The sequence below is a fragment of the Mugil cephalus genome, chromosome 20 (assembly GCF_022458985.1).
Source record: "Mugil cephalus isolate CIBA_MC_2020 chromosome 20, CIBA_Mcephalus_1.1, whole genome shotgun sequence".
Classification (NCBI taxonomy): domain Eukaryota; kingdom Metazoa; phylum Chordata; class Actinopteri; order Mugiliformes; family Mugilidae; genus Mugil; species Mugil cephalus.
Window position 1 is genome coordinate 21,682,271 of NC_061789.1, and position 22,247 is coordinate 21,704,517.

Sequence of the window (22,247 nt, forward strand, 5' to 3'; positions counted from 1 at the left end):
GTTTATGTTCTTTTACATGGCTTATTTTAACTCGTTTTTATTTATTTACTTTTATAATCTATTCTTACCGGACAAAGGGTCTTTTAACTTATTTATTTATTAATTATTATTTTTTATTATTATTATTTTATTATTTATTTTTTATTTATTTTTTTATCTACTTATTTTAATATCTTACCATATCTGCTGTCCCCTGGGTCGCCTCTGTCTGGGTGGTTGACGCTCTGCACTTAGGTGTGGGGCCCGCCTCTCTGCCCGAGGTGGGGTGATCTTTGTGGCGGCGCCCGCATGGTTAAGGGCTGGGAGTTCCCCTCAGTGTGGACAGGCCCCCTCCCTAAAGGTAGCGTCCACTACTACCTGAAGATCGGAAGTAACGCGTTCTACACGGACTCCTTGAAGTGCTACACACACAATGTTACCCACTTCTAGAAGACCGGCAGCACGAATTTGGAACTTTGAATGTGAAAGCGAACAGCCAACAGCCCTGTATGGACTACTGCAAAGAGGAGAAGGTTGGAAAACAGTTCAATTTCGGATTGTCAGTGACGACGTAACGTCACATATTCGTGTTTTACTGTTGTTCACTACAATGATAAAATCCGTTTTTATTGCACTTAATCACAGCTTGGTCTTGTTATGTTTGTGAATAAGCAGCTATTGAAGTCAGTAAACATGATGTCATGCTTGGGAAATGGGTGAAATAACCAACAGCATGTAGCTACTTGTTTAATGAAAAACTCGAATGGCCTTCTGAGAGTAAATGCTAAAATCCTCTCCATTTTCTTTTAGTATCATCATGAAACGGAACAAGAAGGACATGTCCTTTTTTTTATTTTTTATTTCTATTTTTCCTCCTTACTGTATATAAAGAAAGAGTGGAATGATGAGTGTGACTTAGATAAAGATAGTGTGATTGTACATTTAAGTTTCATGCTGTGAAAAACAACTCTGCATGTAGCTAAATGCTAAGCTTTAAAAAATGGCATTGTGCAGATAAAAGTTTTATTTTATGCAAAAACAAAAATCTTGTTTTGGTTTTAAATAAACTAAACTAAACATTTTGAACGCTTAAATATTGCCCTGTTTTGTCCTAATATGTGCCCCCCTGAAAAAACACTGGCCCCACCTCGGTCCCCCAGGTAATTTTGATCTACAACCGCCACTGCTGACTAGGTATTTATTTCAGTCACACTGGTTTAATTTTTGGCTAAAAAGTTGCTGAATCGATTTCAAGTCACTAAATCGTTTCGGATAGTATCCTTCTTAATGAACCAAAATCTTCCTTGAATCATATCGGCAACCACGAATCGTGAATCAAATCGAATCGTTGTTAATTTTAAAACAAACTGTTACACCCCTAGTGCATATGTATGTATGCACATGTATGTGTTTTGTGTTTATATGTGTCTGCATGTGTACATGTTGGGGGGCAGGTTCTTCATTCTGTTTCTTGGTGTAATGTTCTGTTTTTATTGGTGTGAAGCACTTTGTGTTGCATCTTTGTAGGAAAAGTGCTCTACAAATAAAGATTGATTGATTGAATTAAAGATTCAAACAATAATTTGTTTTGTTCCATGTAAATGTGCATGTAAATGTTCTGACTAATAGTCAGCTTAACTATGAATAACTATAGAGCAGTAAGTTAACTTTAATTATGGAAAGGCAAATGTAAACATAACAAAGGTAAACTTTGCTTCTCATTTCAGAACTAAATAAAAAAAGGGAATCTAGCAGTAAGTACTAGGTTTTGGTTTAGCCAGTGCTGAATAAGGTATTTGTATCCATCTGAACTAGAAATCAGCTTTGGTGAACTGAAAAATATCCGAAAATTATTAGCCCATGGGACAATAATGAAGGGTATGATCACTGAGAAAGAAGTGGAACTGTACACAATATTATCAAAAACATTAAAAATAAAACAGGTTGCTTTTTACAGAAATACATGGTTAACGAGTTATCAGTAATGCTTTTCAGTCCTTTCTCAAATCCTTATCTTTGACCTTTCAGATGTATTGTTTCATTATAGTGATATAAGCGAAAATAAGAAGACTACTTTTACAGCGATCTCAGCGTTTGACCACCGGTTTCTGATACATTCATCTTTGAGTCCATGTGAAAAGTAAAGCATGTTCCTGAAATATTGTGTTCAAGAGAGGTGAGGTCATGCTGAAAAGTGACATTGACCACTGGCCTCTAAAATCTAATTACTGACTTGTTAATTGTTCCTGAGATATCATATTCACAAGAATGGATTTGAGAAACAACTACTACTGCAAGTCATAAGCTACATGACTAGCACTTGGATGCCTTATCAATATGAATTTAAGGCCCTAAGCCAGGCTTTAATTAGGCATTTTTTAGACATCTATCATGTTCAGATATGTTTGGTATGGTGTGCTAATGTTAAAACAAACTGAAAGCTAAACGTGTCTTGTGATGCAGGAAACAGAGACACATCCATATACTGTCATACAGGTTAATAAAGAGAGGACATGTTGAAAAAGCAATATGCATGCATAGTGAGTAATAAAACATATCAAAGAAAGGCATTAGAAAAAAGGTAAAAAGAAATCCTGTCAGAGAGATGAGGGGGGATAGCACAGCATGCATGGGCTGGGGTATGAGATCAGCTAGCAAACATCTCCTCAATTCAGCAGGGACAAATCAGTACCGAGCCCTGAATGGTCTCACATAGTTCTAATGGGTAGAGACGCAATTAAACCTTATATTTTAACTTGCTCTGCTTTCAGTCACTAAGAAAGGTGAGTCAATGGAAACAGATGGAAAACTAAGGCTTATGGTCTGTATCTGAACAGTGGGAAAGAAGATAGAAAAATAAAGATACTGGGAAAAAAAAGAAGAAGAAGAAAATAGGACCAGTTTAGCTGCTGGACTCCCACATAGAATTCACCTGAGCGTAGTCTCATGCCCTGCTTGTGTCTTCATGGAGACAGGGCTCCTGTGAGTGTCTCTTTGCAGGTTGATAGTAAGTGAGCTAGCAAGTTATATTATTGATTTCCACACAATTTCACTCACAAGATTAGCAGAAAAAAGCTACTATGTGGCCAGGTCCTCAAACACAAACTGCTTTGAATAGCTAGAAGAACCTGCTTTATATTCTCATCACTGTTTCATTTCTTTGCATGTGTTCCCTTGATCAAACTTCAATTGGTATTTTTAGTCCTATGCCCCCTTTCTGAGTTCTGTTTAATAGCACACATCAAATCAGATAAAGTATTCTCTGACATTCCTCTCACAATCTTTCACATTCCAAAACGTCAACTAGTAGACTGGACTGAACTGCATCTTATAGTCAAATCTAGGATATACATACCAGTGGAAAGGTTGGACATACCTTCTCACTGAATTGGATATGAAGTTGGGTCCAAACTTTTGACTATAAATGTACATAAACTGTGGATAACAAGTATTAGCACCACTCAGAATTTTTGACATTTCTTCATTAATGGTTCAAAACATCAGCAGAAGTTCTGACAATAGTCAACAGGCACCCAATCAATCAAATGAGACCAAAATGTTGAACTTTTCTGTTATGATAAATGACTCAATATTACATATCTGTGGGGTGCAAAACTAAGTGCACCTTTAGGATTACAAGTTTTGTTTCATTATCATATTTTGTGACCTGTTAGAGCCGCAGATGCCAATTAGCTTTAAGCTATAATCTGGTACAGTGCATCAAATGGCAGTATTTATCAGTTATTTGTCACAGTCTGATCAACACATGTTTATGGAAATGTATAATGGCACTGATAAAATAGTTTTCTAAGGACCTCAGAAAAAGAGTTGTTGTTACACAACAGACTGGAAAATATTACAAAACCACCTCTAAAGGGTTTGGGATCCTCAGATCGTAAACATATAGAGGAGATTTAAGATGACTGTTGCCCTCCACGACTGTAGTCAACCAGCTTTTAGAGATCACTCCAAAAGCAAGACGCATAATAGTGTGAGAGGTCACACGGGACCCACAGGTGATTCCTGAGTGATTAAAGGTCTCTCTTACATTGGGTAATACTGTTTTAATGTTCACAAGTCCAGTTCTCTGCCAGGAGAACACTGAACAGGCATGGTGTTCATGGCAGAGTGGCAAGGAGAAACACACTGCTCTCCAAAAGGAATTGTTCTCCCTCTCTGCAGTTTGCTAAACAGCATGTGGACACGCCAGAAAACTATTGGGAAAATGGTTTGTGGACGTATGAAACCAAAGCAGAATTATTTGGTTTAAATGAGAGGCGTCATGTTTGGAGACCAATTTATTCCATTGCTGCATTCCAGCATTAGATTCTCGTCCAGACTGTGGGAGTAGCAATGACCTTGTTTAGGTATGTTTTGTATCTTGGGCCAGGATGGATTGCCATCATTGATAAACCAATCAATTCCAAATTATACCAAAAGAAAATGAAAGAACTTGTCAGAATTCCTATTCAATTTGAGTCAATTTTATTTCTATATCAATTACAAACTGTATTTTTAAAAGGAAGAAACCTTGACAGATGTACACATGTAAGCATACATCTGTCATAGATACATCTCAGTGTTCTCTCACTTCTCTGTCTTAACAATGAACAATTTAGGAATAGATGTTATTTTCATTGAAAAATTGCAGTCTTCTGTATAATTTAGCAAATACACCGGTTTGACACCCGGGATGTAGATCATGTTTCTGTGAGCTGAATCTTAAGAGAAAGTGGGTCATGCAGCAAGAGCATAAGCACTCACTAAGAAAATGGTTAAGAAAGAACAAAATTAATGTATTGGAATAGTTAAGTTAAAGTCCTGAACTTAACACACCAGAAATGCTGAAGGATCTGAAGTAGGCAGTTCATGAGAGGAAACTGACCAACATCTCAGAACTGAAGTGGTTCTGTGGAGAGGAATGGGCTTAAAACCTTCCCAGTCACTCTGGGCGACAGATCAGAAGTTACGTTTAGTTGCCGTTATTCCTGTACAAGGGGAACCCATCATATACCAAAAACCTTTACTTTTACATCGCACAGGTGTACAAATGATTAATTTTCTTGAACAAACTAAAAAAAAAAAAAGAAGAAAAAAAAAGCACAATGTTTCTGTTTCATTTGTTTGTCTACTGTCAGGACAGCAAATTCTCAGCGGTGCAAATACTTTTAGCTGGCACATACATAGTACAAGACATATTTTTAATAGGCAATCATAACATTTCTTAATCAATATAGCTTTGATTTACTGTGACTAAGAGAGTATAGTGGCATGCAGCTTGTTACCCCTTCATCAGGTAACACTCCTGGGAACACTGCATATTTCCTAATGTGCTAAAATTAGAATAAACTAACACAGATTCTTTAGGAAAAGGGTATTTTGTTACAGGTTCTAGTAATATAAAATATGAACTTCCATGTGATTATCATGTTTGCTGACAGGTCCATGCTAAAGAAAATAAAAGCTTACCCAGCACAAACAGTGCATTGTAGGCTTCATGTTTCAGCAAGCGAGTTGAGTACTTAGGCAGAACCCTAGCACTATTCAGATGATGTGCGTGTGTATATATCACTTTTCTACATATGTCATGTTATTTTTACCAACTCGCATACACAATTGCCATGTACTGGGAGGAAGGTCAGTGGCTCAGGGGTTCACTATCTTGCTCAACGACACTTTGGCATCTGGTCCATGTTCCCAGGATCAAACTGCTAGCCTCTGTAATTCATGAACAACCTGTATGTGTATGTGTGACTGTTTAGGGCTGAGTTAAGGCAATGGAATATTTTCACAAAGATAGAAACACATAGGTACCTCATAAATTGACAAACAAGCACATTTTGTGCTCTGGAGTCATTTAATTTGGTGTTACAATCCATGATAGTCATGCACCTCCCTCTTTTTGGGTTGAGGCTTTTTGACTATTTTTCATCTTTTTTCATCTCACTCTGCATTCATTTTGCCATGACTGCTGCCATGACTGCTGGCCAGTCCCATGCTTCAGTCAAGTTGCTTCAATCTCTGGAAACCAGATTTTTATTCAGTTCGTTCTTTTGATGTAATGAAGCACTGGTGGAATCAGCTAGGGTCTGGACCAGGTATAGTTGACTTCATCAGCTAGCATGGTCAACTAGCAACTAACATTTGTTAGATTCAGTTGCAGAAGGGGTGCTAACTACCATAGGTTAGTGTGGATAGGAATCTTTGTTAATTAAGTTGTTTAATTTTATGGATTAAAAGAATTGTGGGCTATTCAAGATTTTGTTTTTGGTTTTATTTCTTTTATTGATTTAGCAACACATACTCCCTTTTTCATTTTAAGTTATATCTGTATCTTAGTTTAATATTGAGTTGTTAGAGAATTAAATAACTTAAAACTTTAAAATAAAAAACAATTAAAATAATTATATTGTTTGTTTATTTTTTAAGCTTCACCCCAAATAGATATGTTTACTAATTTGCCACTAAGCAGCCTCCGCATTCTTCAGAAAGTGCTTTATAATACAAGCTAAACAAGTGCATATATGCCTCGACCCGAGCTTGTGTAACTAACCATCCTCTCTGTACATAGTTGCTTTGTATTTGCCATGTTGAAGCAGAGAATAGCATTTCACAGTTAAACCAAGTGAATGCAACAATCCAAATATCCAATGGTCAATACTGCCATCTAATGGACATCACTCAGCTGTACCGACAACTGAAACTGCTGAGTGTATAAGTGTATTTCAAATTTGCAGGTTCTCTGATTAAAAATGGGCAACGGGCCTCTGAATTCTTAGTGGTATGAATTCAATAAGGTGCTGGACACATTCCTATGAAATTTCGGGCAATATTGACAAGATAGTATCCTGCCTCATTTTGGGGGTAATTTGAGCACAGTGAAATCTTTGCTTGGTCACTCTAAATTGACCCTAGGTGTGCATGTGAGTGCAAATGGTTGTATGTCTCAGTGTTAGCCCTGGGATAGGCTGGCGACCTGTCCAGGGTGTACCCCGCCTCTCACCCGATGCCAGCTGGGATAGGCTCCAGCAACCCCCGCAACCCTAGTGCAGGATTAAGCGATACGGAAGATGAGATGAGATGAGATGAAATCCTTGCAGTTAATACAAAGGAGACTGGATCCATCACTGGATTCATGTAGTATACACTGCATCCTAAATGTCACTGCAGAAATTGCACTTGTCCATTGAAGCCTATAATTTTGCCATTCTTGTTGTTTATTCAGTGCTGCTTTCTACATATTGGTTGAACCTTTGCCTTTCTAGCAGCTGGAAGACGTGTGGCAATTGTTTTCTGACCTATGCTATCAACAGGGCATTTATGTCCACTCAACTAGATCTCTTTTTTTTTAAACGGTGCCCTGTAAACTGTAGAGATGGTTGGATGTGAAACCACCAGTAAATCTGCTGTTTCTGAAATATGCAGAAGAGAAAGGGCAGATATATGAATATGGGACTAATAGTATACATTTTCGCACAATCTCTGGAAAGTATTGAGTGTTGCACTTGTGATAGCTTTTTCTGCAGTGTCCCAGCTCTTTTAATATAATTTAATCAAAATCATTTAATTTTACAGCAAATGTTTGTACAGTTAATCTTGCGGTAGATAAAGACAAACCTGGCACATCCACAACAACACTCATGGTGTCAATGAGTTGTTAACAGCTCATCTAACAGTTTTTAGTATTTATTATTGTCTTATGTTCTCTTTCAATTAATATTTAAGTGACCCTGCTACCTTTTTGGACCAGACAGGGTCGTCTTTAGGTTAGAACTTGACAGAACTTGAACTTCAATAACAAAGGTCACATTCTACATTCTCTGTCAATTGCCATTTATATTCCTGTAATGAGCACTGCGATGCATTTTCACTGTATACCTGCCTCTCTGAAGGGCTTCCATCATAGAGGTCTGTCTCAGGTGTGGCGACATTTCCCTGCACTTCCTCTCTGCACTTTTTACTTTTTTTTAATTTATCACAGCTTCATTGTCATAAAAGTATTAATATTTTTTGTGAAAGCGCACTGATATTTTGATGTGAAGACTAATTCTAAAAAAACACATGTCTAGATCGGAAGTACACACACAGCGTGCTGAGGGGAAAAAGTATGTCAGACTTCTTTTTGTTTCTTTATGTTTCTTTTCTCATGGGCAAAGTGCCTTAGAGGGATATATAATTTTGCTGCCAAATAAGTTGCAGTGATTTTCCTGTTTCTACAGGCAATGAGGGTATGTTATTTCACTAAAACTATGCAATGTACATGCATATTCACATAATTTTCCATTATTACAGTAAGTTGATTTTCTCAACCTCCCATTAAAAATATCAGTACTTGTTTAGAACATTTGTTTATATAAACACAAATTAAATATAATATACATAAATAAATAACTTTTATAACCTTGCTGTCTTGCGGAAAGTGGACAGTCAAACTGAATAAAAGCAGAAATATATATATATATACTTTACTTTACTTTATTATCAGCATTATTAATAATAAAGGGAAAGTTATGAATCAGCACAATGGAGCAAATTCATTGCTATAAAGTGTAATTGTTGTGTGTGTGTGTGTGTGTGTGTGTGTGTGTGTGTGTGTGTGTGTGTGTGTGTGTTATATGTGCATTAGATTGTAGCTTTTCGATCATATTTCATTCTGCAGAGATGCCTGGCAAGGAGAGGAGGTTGAACGAAAAACAAACAAGCAAGGCTGCGACAGACATAGACTACTTTGCTTTGCACTGCTCTCTCACAAAGATATGGGGTATGGACAATGATATGGTATGTTGTGATTCCATTGTACATTCTTTATGAATATGGGTTTCTACAATTCAACCAGTTATATTGTAAGGTGTGTTTCTGTATGGTGTTTCAAATGCATGCTCCATGTGCCCCCTTTTAACTCCTGCCCCTCCAAAGGTCTTTGCACGGCCCAGTGCCTCTCTCATTAATGATGCCACTATTTGTGAAAACTAAATGAAGTTGAAGCTATGTTCACCTCCAGCAGCTACAACAGTAACATAATGCTTGATTGCACAATTAAGTATTAATAATCAAACTGTGTCATGAATAGTAATATATAAATAGCAATGTGCTTTAATTTAAGTATTCTTTTTACACAAGGACTTTAACTGCAATTATGATACTGTGTTGGTACTTTGACTGATGCAAAGCATCTAAATAATCCTTCCACTGCTCTAGATTTACTTATCATTTAGATGAACATTTGTATGTTAACTCCTACAGAGGTCTGAGGTCATAATGCAGATCACTCTTAAGGCTACCAGATGAGAGAACTTGCTTTCAACGATTATGAAGTAGAAGTAGAAATAGAAATAATGCCCTCGTGAATTTGTTCTGTGTTTGGTTTTTATAGTTTGAATCCCACTCGTTTGTGGATTTGGAACACAGTTCTCCTTGGCATTACACTCAGCATTCAAGATAACCTGTGAAAGAGTTAATGCTCTTACAAAGGTTGAATCTTAGCTAGCACTGTGACAAAGGTCAGGGAGCACTGAGTCGTATTCTATATTATTGATTGACAGACAGAATAACATGAGGGTCTGGAAGGATTACAAGGAATAAGGTAGGGAATTAACCAAGGTGAAAGGAAAGAACAGGCAAATGACTGTGTATTCAAATGTATGCTAGTCAAATTCATCTTAGCTCACACACTTCACCAATTTAAATATCAAGGTGAGGGTGAAGCATGCAGATCATTTCTACATAGCTCATCTAAACCCATGTGTGGCAAACTGGTGGAATAATTGACTTGGGAGTTAAGACTATGAATCGAAATGAGCCATATTTGATTTGCAAATCAATTCGCAAAAAAATTCAGTTTTAATCTACATCACGTCTTTTAAAAGGCAGAAAGCTTATTCTCAAAATGTGCTTTTATTTACAAAAAGTGCCTCATGAAAAATGCAATTAACCTTCACCTTTTGAAACAAGAAGGAAGAACAGCAGGGAGCAACCAAAAGCACCATTATTCACTCGACTGTTTCCAATTGGACTGTGGCTCATCCGCAGATAAGGCTAGGATAATCCTAGGGCTCGAAAGTGTGGCTAATAGTATGTAAACCTAAATATGGGAATGAGAACTGGAATGGAAATGTAATTTATCTGACAAATAAGTGTGCCACGCTTACAGGAAAGAAAGGCAGGGATGGAGGAAAAAAGGAGGAGATGGCAGAAAAGGGAAATATGGAAGCAATAGAGAATCTGTACAGGAGAAGGAGAGGGAGGAGGGGAGGTTTTTGGTTGGTGCACTGGTATGTGACGTCATCGGCTTGTTGGATTGAGTTGCTGTGCCCTGCTGAATTTAATCCTACCTCATTAGGCAACCAGGAGCAAGTTCCTGTGCATGCCCTCTGAAGAGAGAGAGAGAGAGAGAGAAAGTGACAGCAGAAAGAAGGGCCACTAAACGATCCATCAAAGGAGATAAGTGGAGCAAATTCACAGCATCAGAGACAGAGAAGAGGAGAAGTCAAGGGTTTAATTTTTGCTGCTCAGTCTTATGCCTGCTTTCTATTGCCCTTTGCCTCATTTGTCCTAGATCTCTCCTCTTGCAATCTTAACTTGTGGCCCGGTCAAGCATGCCCACAAACGGAATTAACAGGGCTCTGAAACTGCAATTTGGCCTCATCAACTATGAGAACCGCTACCTGACAGCAGAGGCCTTCGGCTACAAGGTGAACGCCTCAGGCATCAGCATGAAGAAGAAACAGATCTGGACTTTAGAGGAGGATGAGCAAGATGGCCAAGTAGTGTTTCTCCGCAGCCACCTGGGTCGTTATCTGGGCTCTGACAAAGATGGCAAGATCGCATGTGCAGCGGAGAAACCTGACCCAGAATGCCGTTTCCTTATTGTGCCCCAGTCTGATGGTCGCTGGGCTCTGCAATCAGAGCTTTACCTGCGTTTTTTTGGAGGCTCAGCTGACTATCTGTCTTGCTTTGCTCAAGCTATAGGGGAACAAGAGCTTTGGGCCGTCCACTTGGCTTTACACCCACAGGCCAGCCTGCTCAGTGTGGCTCGTAAGCGCTATGCCCATCTGTCTGCTTCTGATGGAGAGATCTCTGTAGACAGCAACATTCCCTGGGGCGTGGATTCTCTAGTCACCTTGGTATACCTGGATGGCAAATACAGCTTGAAGACCTGCGACAGTCGTTTTCTCAGCAATGATGGCAAACTGGTGAAGGAGAACAACAACACCACTAGTTTCACATTGGAGCTGAAATCTGGCAAGCTGGCCTTTAAAGACTATGATGGGAAGTATCTGACCCCAGTGGGACCCACAGGAACACTGCGTTCTGGCCGATGTTCCAAGCCTGGAAAAGATGAGCTGTTTGATCTTGAGGAGAGTCATCCTCAAGTAGTTTTTCAAGCCGCCAACAAAAGATTTGTCTCAGTCAAGCAAGGTAATTGGCTTATAATGCAGTCATGTAAAGATAAATCTTTTCAACATTCAAGAAGGGGATACCTTTCAATGGTGAAAGCCAGGGAGTAAATATTAAGATGTGGTGTTTTTTGACAATTACAGTACACAAGTACATTCACTAGTGGTACCACTGATGAGTCAAGTACATTTAAATATCACACAAAAGAGAATCAAATTAACTGTAGAAGGGCCTGGATTATTTAACTAAATGTTTGCAGTTTTACTACACAAACAATTACTACAGTAACTATCTTCACGAACTAAGAAAACAAAGCTGACATTTTTTGTCTTCGAGTTCAGAATGGTTGACAGCCATGCTGAGCCATGCTGAGGTAATCATGCTAATGGCCTTTGTCATTTCCACTGTGAGTTCATTGAAGCTTAAGCAGTGTGCAAATGACTCCAGGACAGCTCTGTGCCCTGGGGGTGTCAATTACCATCAGTGGAATTTAAGTCTTACACATGCTCACTTTACTTTTTTTGTTGTACTTTTTGAGTGAAGTTCTCCAAGTTATGTGAGTCTATAGTTCACTACTGTGGCAGCATCTACAATCAAGCCATTAGTTGCGCTTGTTTCAGCATGAATGATGTGACGTATAGTATACCAGTATCAGAGGACAGTGGAGCAGATTAAACTCTGTTGCGTCTTTTTTTAAGGTTTACAATACAAAAGCTTTTACAAACAATGTTATTAGTTATATGTGTAGACTTGTGTAGATTTACAATCCACTATACAGTATCAGTGGAAAAAGAATACTCTAACTTCCAACTGCAGTCACCATCATGCTTATGCATGATTGAAACTTTGCATTAAAGTGGCAGTGGTGGCACATTTTCAGCAATCTTGCATCCAACATCATGTTCTATTTTCTGTCGTAGTATTTGGCCACATTGTTTAAGGAACAAGGAACTGAAAGCTGCTTAGTGGGCCCTGTGGTGCAGATTTGCATTTCACCACACAAGGAATTACGGCAAGCGAATGGAGAGGAAGGGTGGAAGGGTTACTGTGGGGGATTAGGGTTGTAACAGGATTAAGAGAAAGGTTGAAGGATATTTCTGTGGCATCTAATTTGAACTACAGCAGACACGGTTCATTTATACGTGTCTATATTCAACACCACCTAACATACCCTTCAAGGCCGTTTCTACATGTGGATTAAGAATGTGAGGCTAGACTGAATACAAGTGAGTGTTTAGAGAAGTGATTGAAAAGATATCAAAATATGAAGCTAATTTTGAATGGACTCCTGTATTTGATTTAGCTTTACTTACGACTGCCTTTTTATTCAAAACAGATCACATGAGCATAAATTTGCTTAAGAACAGCGCAGGTTAAAAAAACAAACAAGAAAACAAGATTATAACCATGGCACGCAGATGCTAAAGGGCCAGGTTAATTATTTAAAATGTTCCTCTGTGCCATGAACTTGAAAAGGGATGAGTGATTTAATATCTAAGATCTCGAAGATGTGTGAAGAAGTTGTCAATAATGACATGTTTCAGTGGTGGGGAAAAAAAGGAACAAAGCATAACATTTTAAATTGTGAATGTTTTTAAATGTGAACCACCTTGGGGATAAGATTTACTTCAAGACTGTTTGGTGAGAATGCATTTGTTTTCACTTTCATACGGACACTTGAATTTCCCCCCATGGGATGAATAAAGTATTTTTTTTATTCTATTCTATTCATGCTTTCATATACGGGGGACAGGTGATGACAATTCTAACACACAGCCCTGACTAGCATCTATGACTAAATATTATACATAAACTTAAATGATATATATTCATAATAATGAATCCATGCAATATTTTAATTTCAATAATTTGGCTCCTTCTTAAAATGGTTTGGTCCACGGTTCTTTCTTCCTTGTGTGAATTAAGTGAGCACGAGAGAGCAAACTCCAGCGGCAGAGAGGAAGATCAATTAAGATGATGGCAACAAAAAAACACAACTCACAGTAGTGATGTTTGATACCAGTGATTTCCTTTCTGATCTGATCTTCTGCTATCAGCAATACCGATCCAATACAGATACTGATGTGTCTTGTAAACCTAAAAACATAGTGTATTTCAAATCATAGCTCCGTAAAGAATACAGGACATCAGAGTATATGTTTATTTATTTTAAATTTGGAAGTATATTGAGGTGGTGGCCTCATTTACTATATAGCCGAGCTACTATAAAAACATAAACACCAAACAGAGGACGCAATCATACAACATATGTGAAAATGATGTTTCAAACACTAAAAAAAGGAATAAGTAAAATGATAACACCATTAATATGAATTATTCTTTAACTATTAAGAATTATTATAAAATGAAAACTTGCATCTTAAGTAAGTCTTAAGTTGCTGTCATCAGGTGAGAGGCAGCCTATACTCAGGATCAATCCTAGTGGAGCTAACTGAACATTACTAATTTGAAGGCTATCTGCAGCGGTCTGTATGTTTCACACAGATTATCTCTGTAGACAGTGCCTCAGTAAATGGTAAGCACCCACTCAGTTACAAAGCTGCACTGAGTTGTATTATGATGCATTCAAGTTCTGCTCAGTAATTCCAAAATGAAATATATAATGGAACAATTAACGTTATGCTGTGGTGCTCCAGGAGAGTTTGACCCTCACCCCCAGTAGTTATGGAAACTAAAGCATGCAAATCAGAGAAATGTGAATAAGACAACTAATAATACATAATTTACATAATAATCACCGACTCATATACTCACTGGTAAATCCTAAAAAAGAAAACAAATTGGATGTATTTCATTAGAGAAAACGAAGAAGACATAGTAATACACAGTTGTAAAAAGAAAAAAAGAAAAGAAAAAAAATCCTGGGGGAGAGGATCCCATGTTAATATTCTTTCAGGGGGCCCATAATTCTTAGCAACTGTCATGTCTATTCTATTCTATTCTATTCTATTCTATTCTATTCTAATGAACTGGCAAGTATGTGTCTATTTGCACATGCTATTGCATTGATGATAGTATATGAGAGCATTCAAGAGGATGCAACAAAATAATCCACACATCCTATTGATAATTGTCAATGATTTAATTTCTTCTCTTCTTACTAGGAGTGAGTATTTCAGCCAACCAGGATGTTGAGACAGACATGGAGACCTTCCAGATGGAGATAGATAAGGAGAGCAAAAAGGCTATGTTCAGGACTAACGGTGGATCTTACTGGACTTTAGTAACTCATGGAGAGATCCAGTCCACTGCCACAGAGGCGTAAGTCTATCTATCTATCTATCTATCTATCTATCTATCTATCTATCTATCTATCTATCTATCTATCTATCTATCTATCTATCTATCTATCTATCTATCTATCTATCTATCTATCTATCTATCTATCTATCTATCTATCTATCTATCTATCTGTCTTAAATCAGTCCCTGACCTCTCCATTAGTTCATAATGTCTTTCTTCCCCAGAGAGATCAATACAATGTTCGACATTGAATGGCGAGGACAGAGGGTAGCAGTTAAAGCAAGTAATGGCAAGTATGTGTGCACAAAGAAAAATGGGCAGCTGTCAGCGGTCAGTGATACAGTGGGTAAGTGATTTTAGACAAGGCACGAGAGTGAGTCTGTTTAAAATTCCCAGCACAGGTACGCCTTTATCACACCATACACATTACAACAACAACATGTATCCTTCATTGCAGGTGATGATGAATTATTTCTGATGAAACTTATCAATCGCCCTATGCTGATCCTGCGTGGAGAGAATGGCTTTGTGTGTCACCACAAGAACTCCAATACTCTGGATGCAAATCGATCCGTCTATGACATCTTCTCATTGATTTTCAATGATGGTGCCTACAATATAAAAAGTAAGTGTTTCACAGTGTTTCATGTACAACTTGTTATATTTCAGCTTAACATTCAACAGATCTGTATGCTATACTGTTATTCTATGCTTCTCACATTTGGTCATTTATATATACTGAATATGTCATACATAAAAGAGCATATATCTACTACTGTTTTTACACACAAACATTGAATATTTAATCACATATCTTATTGTAGGTGTGAATGGGAAGTTCTGGTATGTCTCTAGCAGTGGCCTAGTGTGTTCAGATGGAGAAATGTCAGAGGATTTTTTCCTTGAGTTCCTGGAACATGGACGCGTCGCCATCAAGGGCTCCAACGGCAAGTATCTTCGTGGCGACCAGGGTGGCACGCTTATGGGTGATGGCACATCTGTCGATTCATCCGCCCTTTGGGAATACTGATCTACATAATTGTGGTCCTTGAGGAAAGGCTGAGATGCAGGTGCATGATCAATTTTCATCAGATCACATGAAGCAGACTGAGTGGATATCATATTAACTGTTTTTAAAATAGCTACCCAGTCCTATGTTTTTGATTTGTTTTATGTTTGTTTTTTAACTCGGAAGAAGTGAATGCTTTAGCAAGATATATGAGATTTTTTCCTGATAATGTTAGATGTTTTCTATGCCTAATGCCAACATAAATGACATATACTGTGTGTAAATGTGTCATTTTACAAACATATATACTGCTGAATATACAAATGGTGGATACCAAAGATTTTTAAGGCAGCCACTCTGATCAGCCACTAATCAGAAAGAACAGACATTCCAAAAGAGAGGTTTTTGCTGCTGTTACAACTTTGATACATTTTTATTCAACTTCTTCAGAAAGCACGTTCATGGGAACAAAATTTACTTTGGAACCTGAATTCCATAAGCCAAATAGATCATCTGAAAAAAGCTTTACTGCACTTTAGCTGTATCCTTACATTTGGAAAAATTGGAATTGTCGTTTATAGATGCAACACATTTAATGTGGTTTAAATGTCTAGACAACTTATAATTATCTGAATCTTATTTTCCCAACCTTGATTTGTTTAACATTTTAAAATGATTACTTTGACATGTACTTACATGGAATTACATTTACACCATGCGGTGGATGTAAATCCAGAGAAGACTTAAATCAGCCCCATCGTGAACACTGAAATATGTTTGTGCTAGAGATGAACACAGAGATCAGACCTTTTCAGAAACAAATACTATCAGTATAAATATTTACCATTCATTTCAGGGACAAGCAAACCAAAGAGTGAGCACAGTAAAAGCATTTAATGAACCTGGTGTTAACTCAGAAAATCTTTCTCTCTCAAGGGGCCTTAATCCAAACTGCACTCTATATCCCTTCATATTATGTTTTCATGTTGAGCACCGAGTAGTGAGATAAGAAAATACAATGGATATCAATTCAAGCTGAAGCAAAATCTGATAAATATAAATGTTGAGGCTTGACAATTTTCAAGTATCAAACAATAACCAATTTATGAAGGGAGTGTTACATGCACTCTCTTTGCCCTGTGGTTGTTGGTCAAAGCCAGCTACAATGTATCAGCAAGATGGTCCTCCAGGATATCTTTGTTGTTTGGAAACATATTCCACTTTGGTTATAGCTGGGCATTCTGTATCCTCTGTTTCTAGTTTTTGTAAATAGATATTCCAAACATATCCCACTGAAACTGATATCTAGCTTCTGAACTATCTCTGGTCATAGCTGCAAAAGGTATGTGAAAGGTATTTCACAAAATATATCCTTTCTGATGATGCTTTTGAAAATGCAATCAATAGGTTGTACCTGACTCTTCATTTTTTATATTTTGACTCCTCTGAACTGATTACATTCTCCTGACATCCAACACATTTCAACATTTGTCTGGGCAGCTTGGTGTGCAATACAGACAATACTTTCCACTTTTTGTCAGTTATATTCATGGAAGTAATAAAATCTCCAGTAAGTTCTGGCATAATGTCTTATCTGGTAGTTTTGTGATTTGCAAGTTAAAGACATATCATATTGTTCTATAATGCTTAGCCATATCTTGTTCTGTAGAGATATATTTTAGAATATATTAAACATGTAGCTTATACACATTTATTGTTTTACTACCTTTGTTTTGTGATATGATTTTCGAAAAGGTTGTTGACAATAAAAACCTTACTATTTTGTTGTTGACTCTATGGCTACAGTGACCAAGCTTTGGGAATATATGTAATTCTTTCATATTATAGAGGGAGTTGCTTGTTGAACAGCATTGATGGTTGGCTCATACTGTTATATGACAAAGTGTCCTTGAGAAAGTCATAGAACCCCATATTGTTCCTGTGTAGGAAACCATCATAAACCCCATTCAATAAGAGAGTAGTTAAGTCAGTCGAAAATACCACATCGTACTGCCCTTTTAAGAGGCTAGTGGTCATCAGATCTTTGATACATATCCTGATATATTATTAATCATGCAAAATGCAATGCAATGTCATCATTTTGTGAAATTTTGTGACACTTTGTCAGTGCAATTGCTTCCTATTTTTTGTTTTTGTTTTTGAGTCTTACACTGTAGCATACTTTCCCAAGCCCGTTTTGCATATAATTTCCATGTGTTGTTGAGACATAAATATTCACTGTGGTTTAAAAGGTTGTTTGTGTTGTATATTGATGTGCTGAAGAGAGAAGTGATCACAGCTGACAAGTCTTCTCTTGCATTCAAAAAGGTTTATTACAAAAAAGAACAGTGTCAAACTCTCTCGTTCAGCTCCTACAGACTCCTTGTATATGGTTCTCAACTTGTCTCCTTACTCTAGTAGTTTTACAAGCTGACAACTGGTAAATGACCTTTTAAAAAACGAATTATTGCCTTAATCGGACTATAACAGGAGCACTTAAATGCATGTAAACACGTTACTCCGATTAATGTGCTATTATCGCGCTGAAAAGACACGTATCGCCACCTAGTGTAGAAGAGGAGAACAGTTATTCGATTTTCTTGCGCTGCATGTAAACTGGGACAAGGACTGTAGTGAGAAAGTAGAATTTTGAGCATAGCTCGATTAAGCTCTGCATGTAAACACACTAAGACAAAAATAAGATGACCTTATACTACATTTGTCTTGAATAAATACCTTTTTTTCAGAAATTACACATTTATATACATGTATCAGACATAAAATTTTAACCATCTTCCTAATATTAATAGGTCTCCCTTGTCACTCAAAAACAGTTCTGACTCATCAGAGAATGAACTTTGGCCTTCTGAAAGTGTCCCCACAGGAGCTAGTTTTACCTTGCGCTGTTTTTCATGTTTTTTTCAGTTTTTCAGTTGTTTTTGTCTGTGTCAGGCTGCATCCTCCTGGGGATGGCCGCTGCCATCAAGGAGGGTCAGTGTCAAGGAGGTCAGGTCTAGGTGGGTGGTACATGATAACAACAACAAGTAACACCCACATGGATGCCAGGTCCAAAAGTTTCCCAAAAGAACATTGTATTGACACAAGGTCAATTATTAACTTCCTCTGTCAGTGGTCATAATGTTGTGCCTGATCCGTGTGAAGTTCTTCTCTTGTCATACTTCTAGTTCATCTAGTATATTTCAGTATTTTCTATCTTATTTTCTAAGATCCAGTCATTCCAATATGTACCAAATTGGAACCATTTTTTCAGATACATTCTATGTATTCTGAACATTCTGATTTTCTTTTCATACTGTTTATTAAAAAACACAATATGGTTGACAAAGATCTCTTTTAGATCAAAAAGTGAAGTTGTCTGCATCAGCTCTTCTGGAAATGCTTCGATTTTCCCACATCTATTCAATTTAATTCAAATGTATTTGTCCTGAAGGCAACTGAGTGCTATCTAGTCCTGTCTTTGCAAAGGAGTAAGCACAGTAAAGTCAGGCTTTAAATAGACATATTGAGGAGGGCATACCTCTTTCATGATGCTGTCAAAGTGTTATGAAGTCACTGACTTTATGCTTTATCAGTCATACCTATTGTCATTTTTGAGCAGACGGCCTTATTTTTCTTTTTCAGCAGACTATACGCTGATGTCTCCTGCTGTTAGACTTGAGTACTGCAAGTGAACAACTGAACCCATGACAACTTTTTGGTTGCTCCTGTTTCAGATGAAGCTGATGGAACATCACATGGAGAAGTTGGATTGAATTCTGCATGAGTCCTTGACTGTCTTTTATTCCAGACAAAAGGTCCATGTCACTGGCTTTTTAACTGCCATTTCGGCAGTTTTTTGTTTGCTTACTTAGACTAACCTGGTATTATGACGTGAAATCGTGGGATGGCTTTGGAAAACCTTTTCCTAGCTATGTCATAGAATTTATTAGGGCATTGTTCTCTTAGAAAGAGTTCAGGTCTGCCATGATTCTCTGTAACAAAATGCAAACATTCGAATTAGACATTTTGGACATGTACATATACATTACATATACAGAAATAGGTAGTGGACATACATTTTAGTATATTATTCTTTTCCATTCTTTTCATTAAACTAAACTAAACTAAACATAAAACTTAATAAAAAAAATAAAAATAAAAAAAATTAGTAGAGCCACATTTTTTGTGGTGCACGCATTTTTTATGGTGCACAAAATATTTCACAAAATACTGCATAATGAATAAAGAAATAACCCTTCAGAAGACCAGTTAAATACCACACACAGAAAGAACACACTTCTGCATTCACAACAGAAAACATGTGCCATTAGTTTATTATTTTTTTAGAATAGGCATTGTTAATCATAGCACACATTATTGTTGTGACATTTATCAGCCCCTTCAGCCTGAGCACAGTAGTCATTGATGGCGGTGTTGGCCAGTGTAACCTATACGTGAGAAAGCATTTATTGGAGTAATAGGGGAAGAGAAAACTGGGCTTATACTGTCCCAGAAGATCCAGCCCTATGTCCTTGGGTTCAGATGGTTTGAGGTATAGAGCCTGACAGTGGTCAGAAGATGAGCCTTAAAGTCTAATAATGATCTTTTTCGGAAGAAGCTTTGAGCCTTTGCCACCCTTCAAAATTTCGGCTTTGGAGAGTCATTTATCCACTGGGTTTCTGCACTGTACAATTCACCTAAGGCCACAGCCACAAAGCTTTACTCTACAGGGGGGAACCAGACAAGGATGCCCTCTCTCTCCTCTATGGTCCAAATCAACAATATTACCAATAATGGACGAAGCATGGGACCCCAACTTCCCTTTTCCACAGGAAATATCAAATACCTGGGCATTAATATCTCACCTAAATTATCAGAGTTAGCACAACTGAACTTTGATTCAGTGGCTGCACATATTCCAGCTGCTGATTCCTCCACACCTGCTCCTTCTGTGGTGGTGCTCATTCCCACCCTAGTTGTCCTCACAACCCCACCAAACAGGACTCCTGATTTCCAAATTCCCTCCTAAGCCCTTCCGAGCCTTTTTAGCCTGACATGCATCCCCTCAAGTTCCACTATTCACCACGGAATCAGGCGCAATAGCCATTTCTGGTTCCACTTCCATCTCCGCCAGGTCCTCACCTGATCAGGGATACCCCACGATCGCTTCTCTGGTCACTTTTTTCGAATCGGAGTTGCATCCACCGCTGCCAACCGCCTCAATAAATTTGAGGTGGTTGGGGTACAACAGTCACATTCACAACCACCCCGACGACATTAGAAGAGCCCGTCTCCAACTCGCCTCTACAAATTCTTTTGGGGGTCAAGGAGCCGGGTTCCAGCATCCACACTTCGGCTGATCACGCACAATCAATGCCACGCCATTCATCAGGTCATTTCGTTCACCCTTTCGTCCCCATCTCCTCGACCCTCGATCCTCTATCTCTCCCCCTCAACCCTCGATCCCTCTATCTCTTCCCCTCGATCAATCGATCCTTCCGTCTCTTCCCTTCGACCCTCTATTATTTCCCCTTGATCCCTCCGTTCCTTCTGATCCACGACCCATCTTTCCCTCTCCTTTAACTTGGTTGAAATAAACTCTTTATCCAATCAAGTGTGGTCTTGTTAGTGAACTAGAATAGGTGGACTGCCACAACATATGCATTTCGGACCTGCCCTTCATTACAATCGCTCTTAAGCATCATAACTGCTTCAAAAACCCTATTATTGCCTCCACCCTGTCTGCTTGATGGAAAAGTCTAGAGACCACAGGTTCCCAACTGGAACCCTGTAGGTTCTCCCCAATCTGGCACAACCCTGACGTAAATAACAAAGTCCCTCTTCATCTCAGCACTTGGGAGCATAAAGGAATCACCCACCTCCATCACGTCTTACTTAAACTTATGAATCACACAGATTTATTTGAGACATTTGAAATAAGAAATGGAAACTTCCTCCAATACCTACAGGTGATCAGGACAATCAGGAAGAAAATTCCAATGCTCCAGGATTGCATAAAGCCTCCACAATTCATCACCAACATTAAAAAACTCACACCAAAAAAGAAGAAAACTCTTTTCACTTCTATATAAGTTGCTATCAACCATCCATTCTATATATTATCAATGTGTAAGCAGATCTGTCCCTGTCCACCAACTTTGATTTCTGGACCCAGATCTGCCAAAATATATTTAAAATGACAAAAAACTCAAATTTACAGCTGATCCAGTTCAAAGTACTCCACAGATCACACACAACACACAACTCAATATGAGATGCATAGAATAGGCTTCTCCCAAGCCGACATATGTACGCAAAGCACCCAAAACTATTCAGATTCCTATTTCCACACTCTCTGGCTCTGTTGTCAATGGTTGAACCTACTCATACATCCAGAGGGAGCTCGGAGTAAAGTCACTGCTGCTTTGCATCGAAAGGGGACAGCTGAGGTGGTTCTGGCATCTGATGGGGATGCATCCTGGAGTCTCCCTTGGGAGACTTACCAGGACCCTGGGGCATCATCAGTGCAGCTCAGCGTGCCTTCATGTGCTGCAACTGTATGGCATATGTTGCTCTCTCCATCTCCCTTCCTCCAACT

At 38.2% G+C, this 22,247-nt stretch overlaps 1 protein-coding gene across 1 annotated transcript; it reads left to right on the top strand.

Annotated features, from left to right (window-relative positions):
- The first annotated feature begins 10,324 nt into the window (after window positions 1-10,324).
- Window positions 10,325-17,893, top strand: fscn2a (fascin actin-bundling protein 2a, retinal). The gene is made up of 5 exons (XM_047570861.1): window positions 10,325-11,397; window positions 14,502-14,658; window positions 14,865-14,986; window positions 15,098-15,265; window positions 15,465-17,893. The coding sequence occupies exons 1-5, from the start codon at window positions 10,575-10,577 to the stop codon at window positions 15,668-15,670; spliced, it is 1,476 nt and encodes a 491-aa protein (XP_047426817.1). The 5' UTR covers window positions 10,325-10,574; the 3' UTR covers window positions 15,671-17,893.
- The last annotated feature ends 4,354 nt before the right edge of the window (window positions 17,894-22,247 follow it).

Coding starts and splice junctions, on each gene's coding strand:
- fscn2a (XM_047570861.1), top strand. CDS start 10,575: ATGCCCACAAACGGAATTAACAGGGCTCTGAAACTGCAATTTGGCCTC. Junction 14,987..15,097: donor AGCGGTCAGTGATACAGTGG/GTAAGTGATTTT, acceptor CCTTCATTGCAG/GTGATGATGAATTATTTCTG. Junction 15,266..15,464: donor TGGTGCCTACAATATAAAAA/GTAAGTGTTTCA, acceptor ATCTTATTGTAG/GTGTGAATGGGAAGTTCTGG.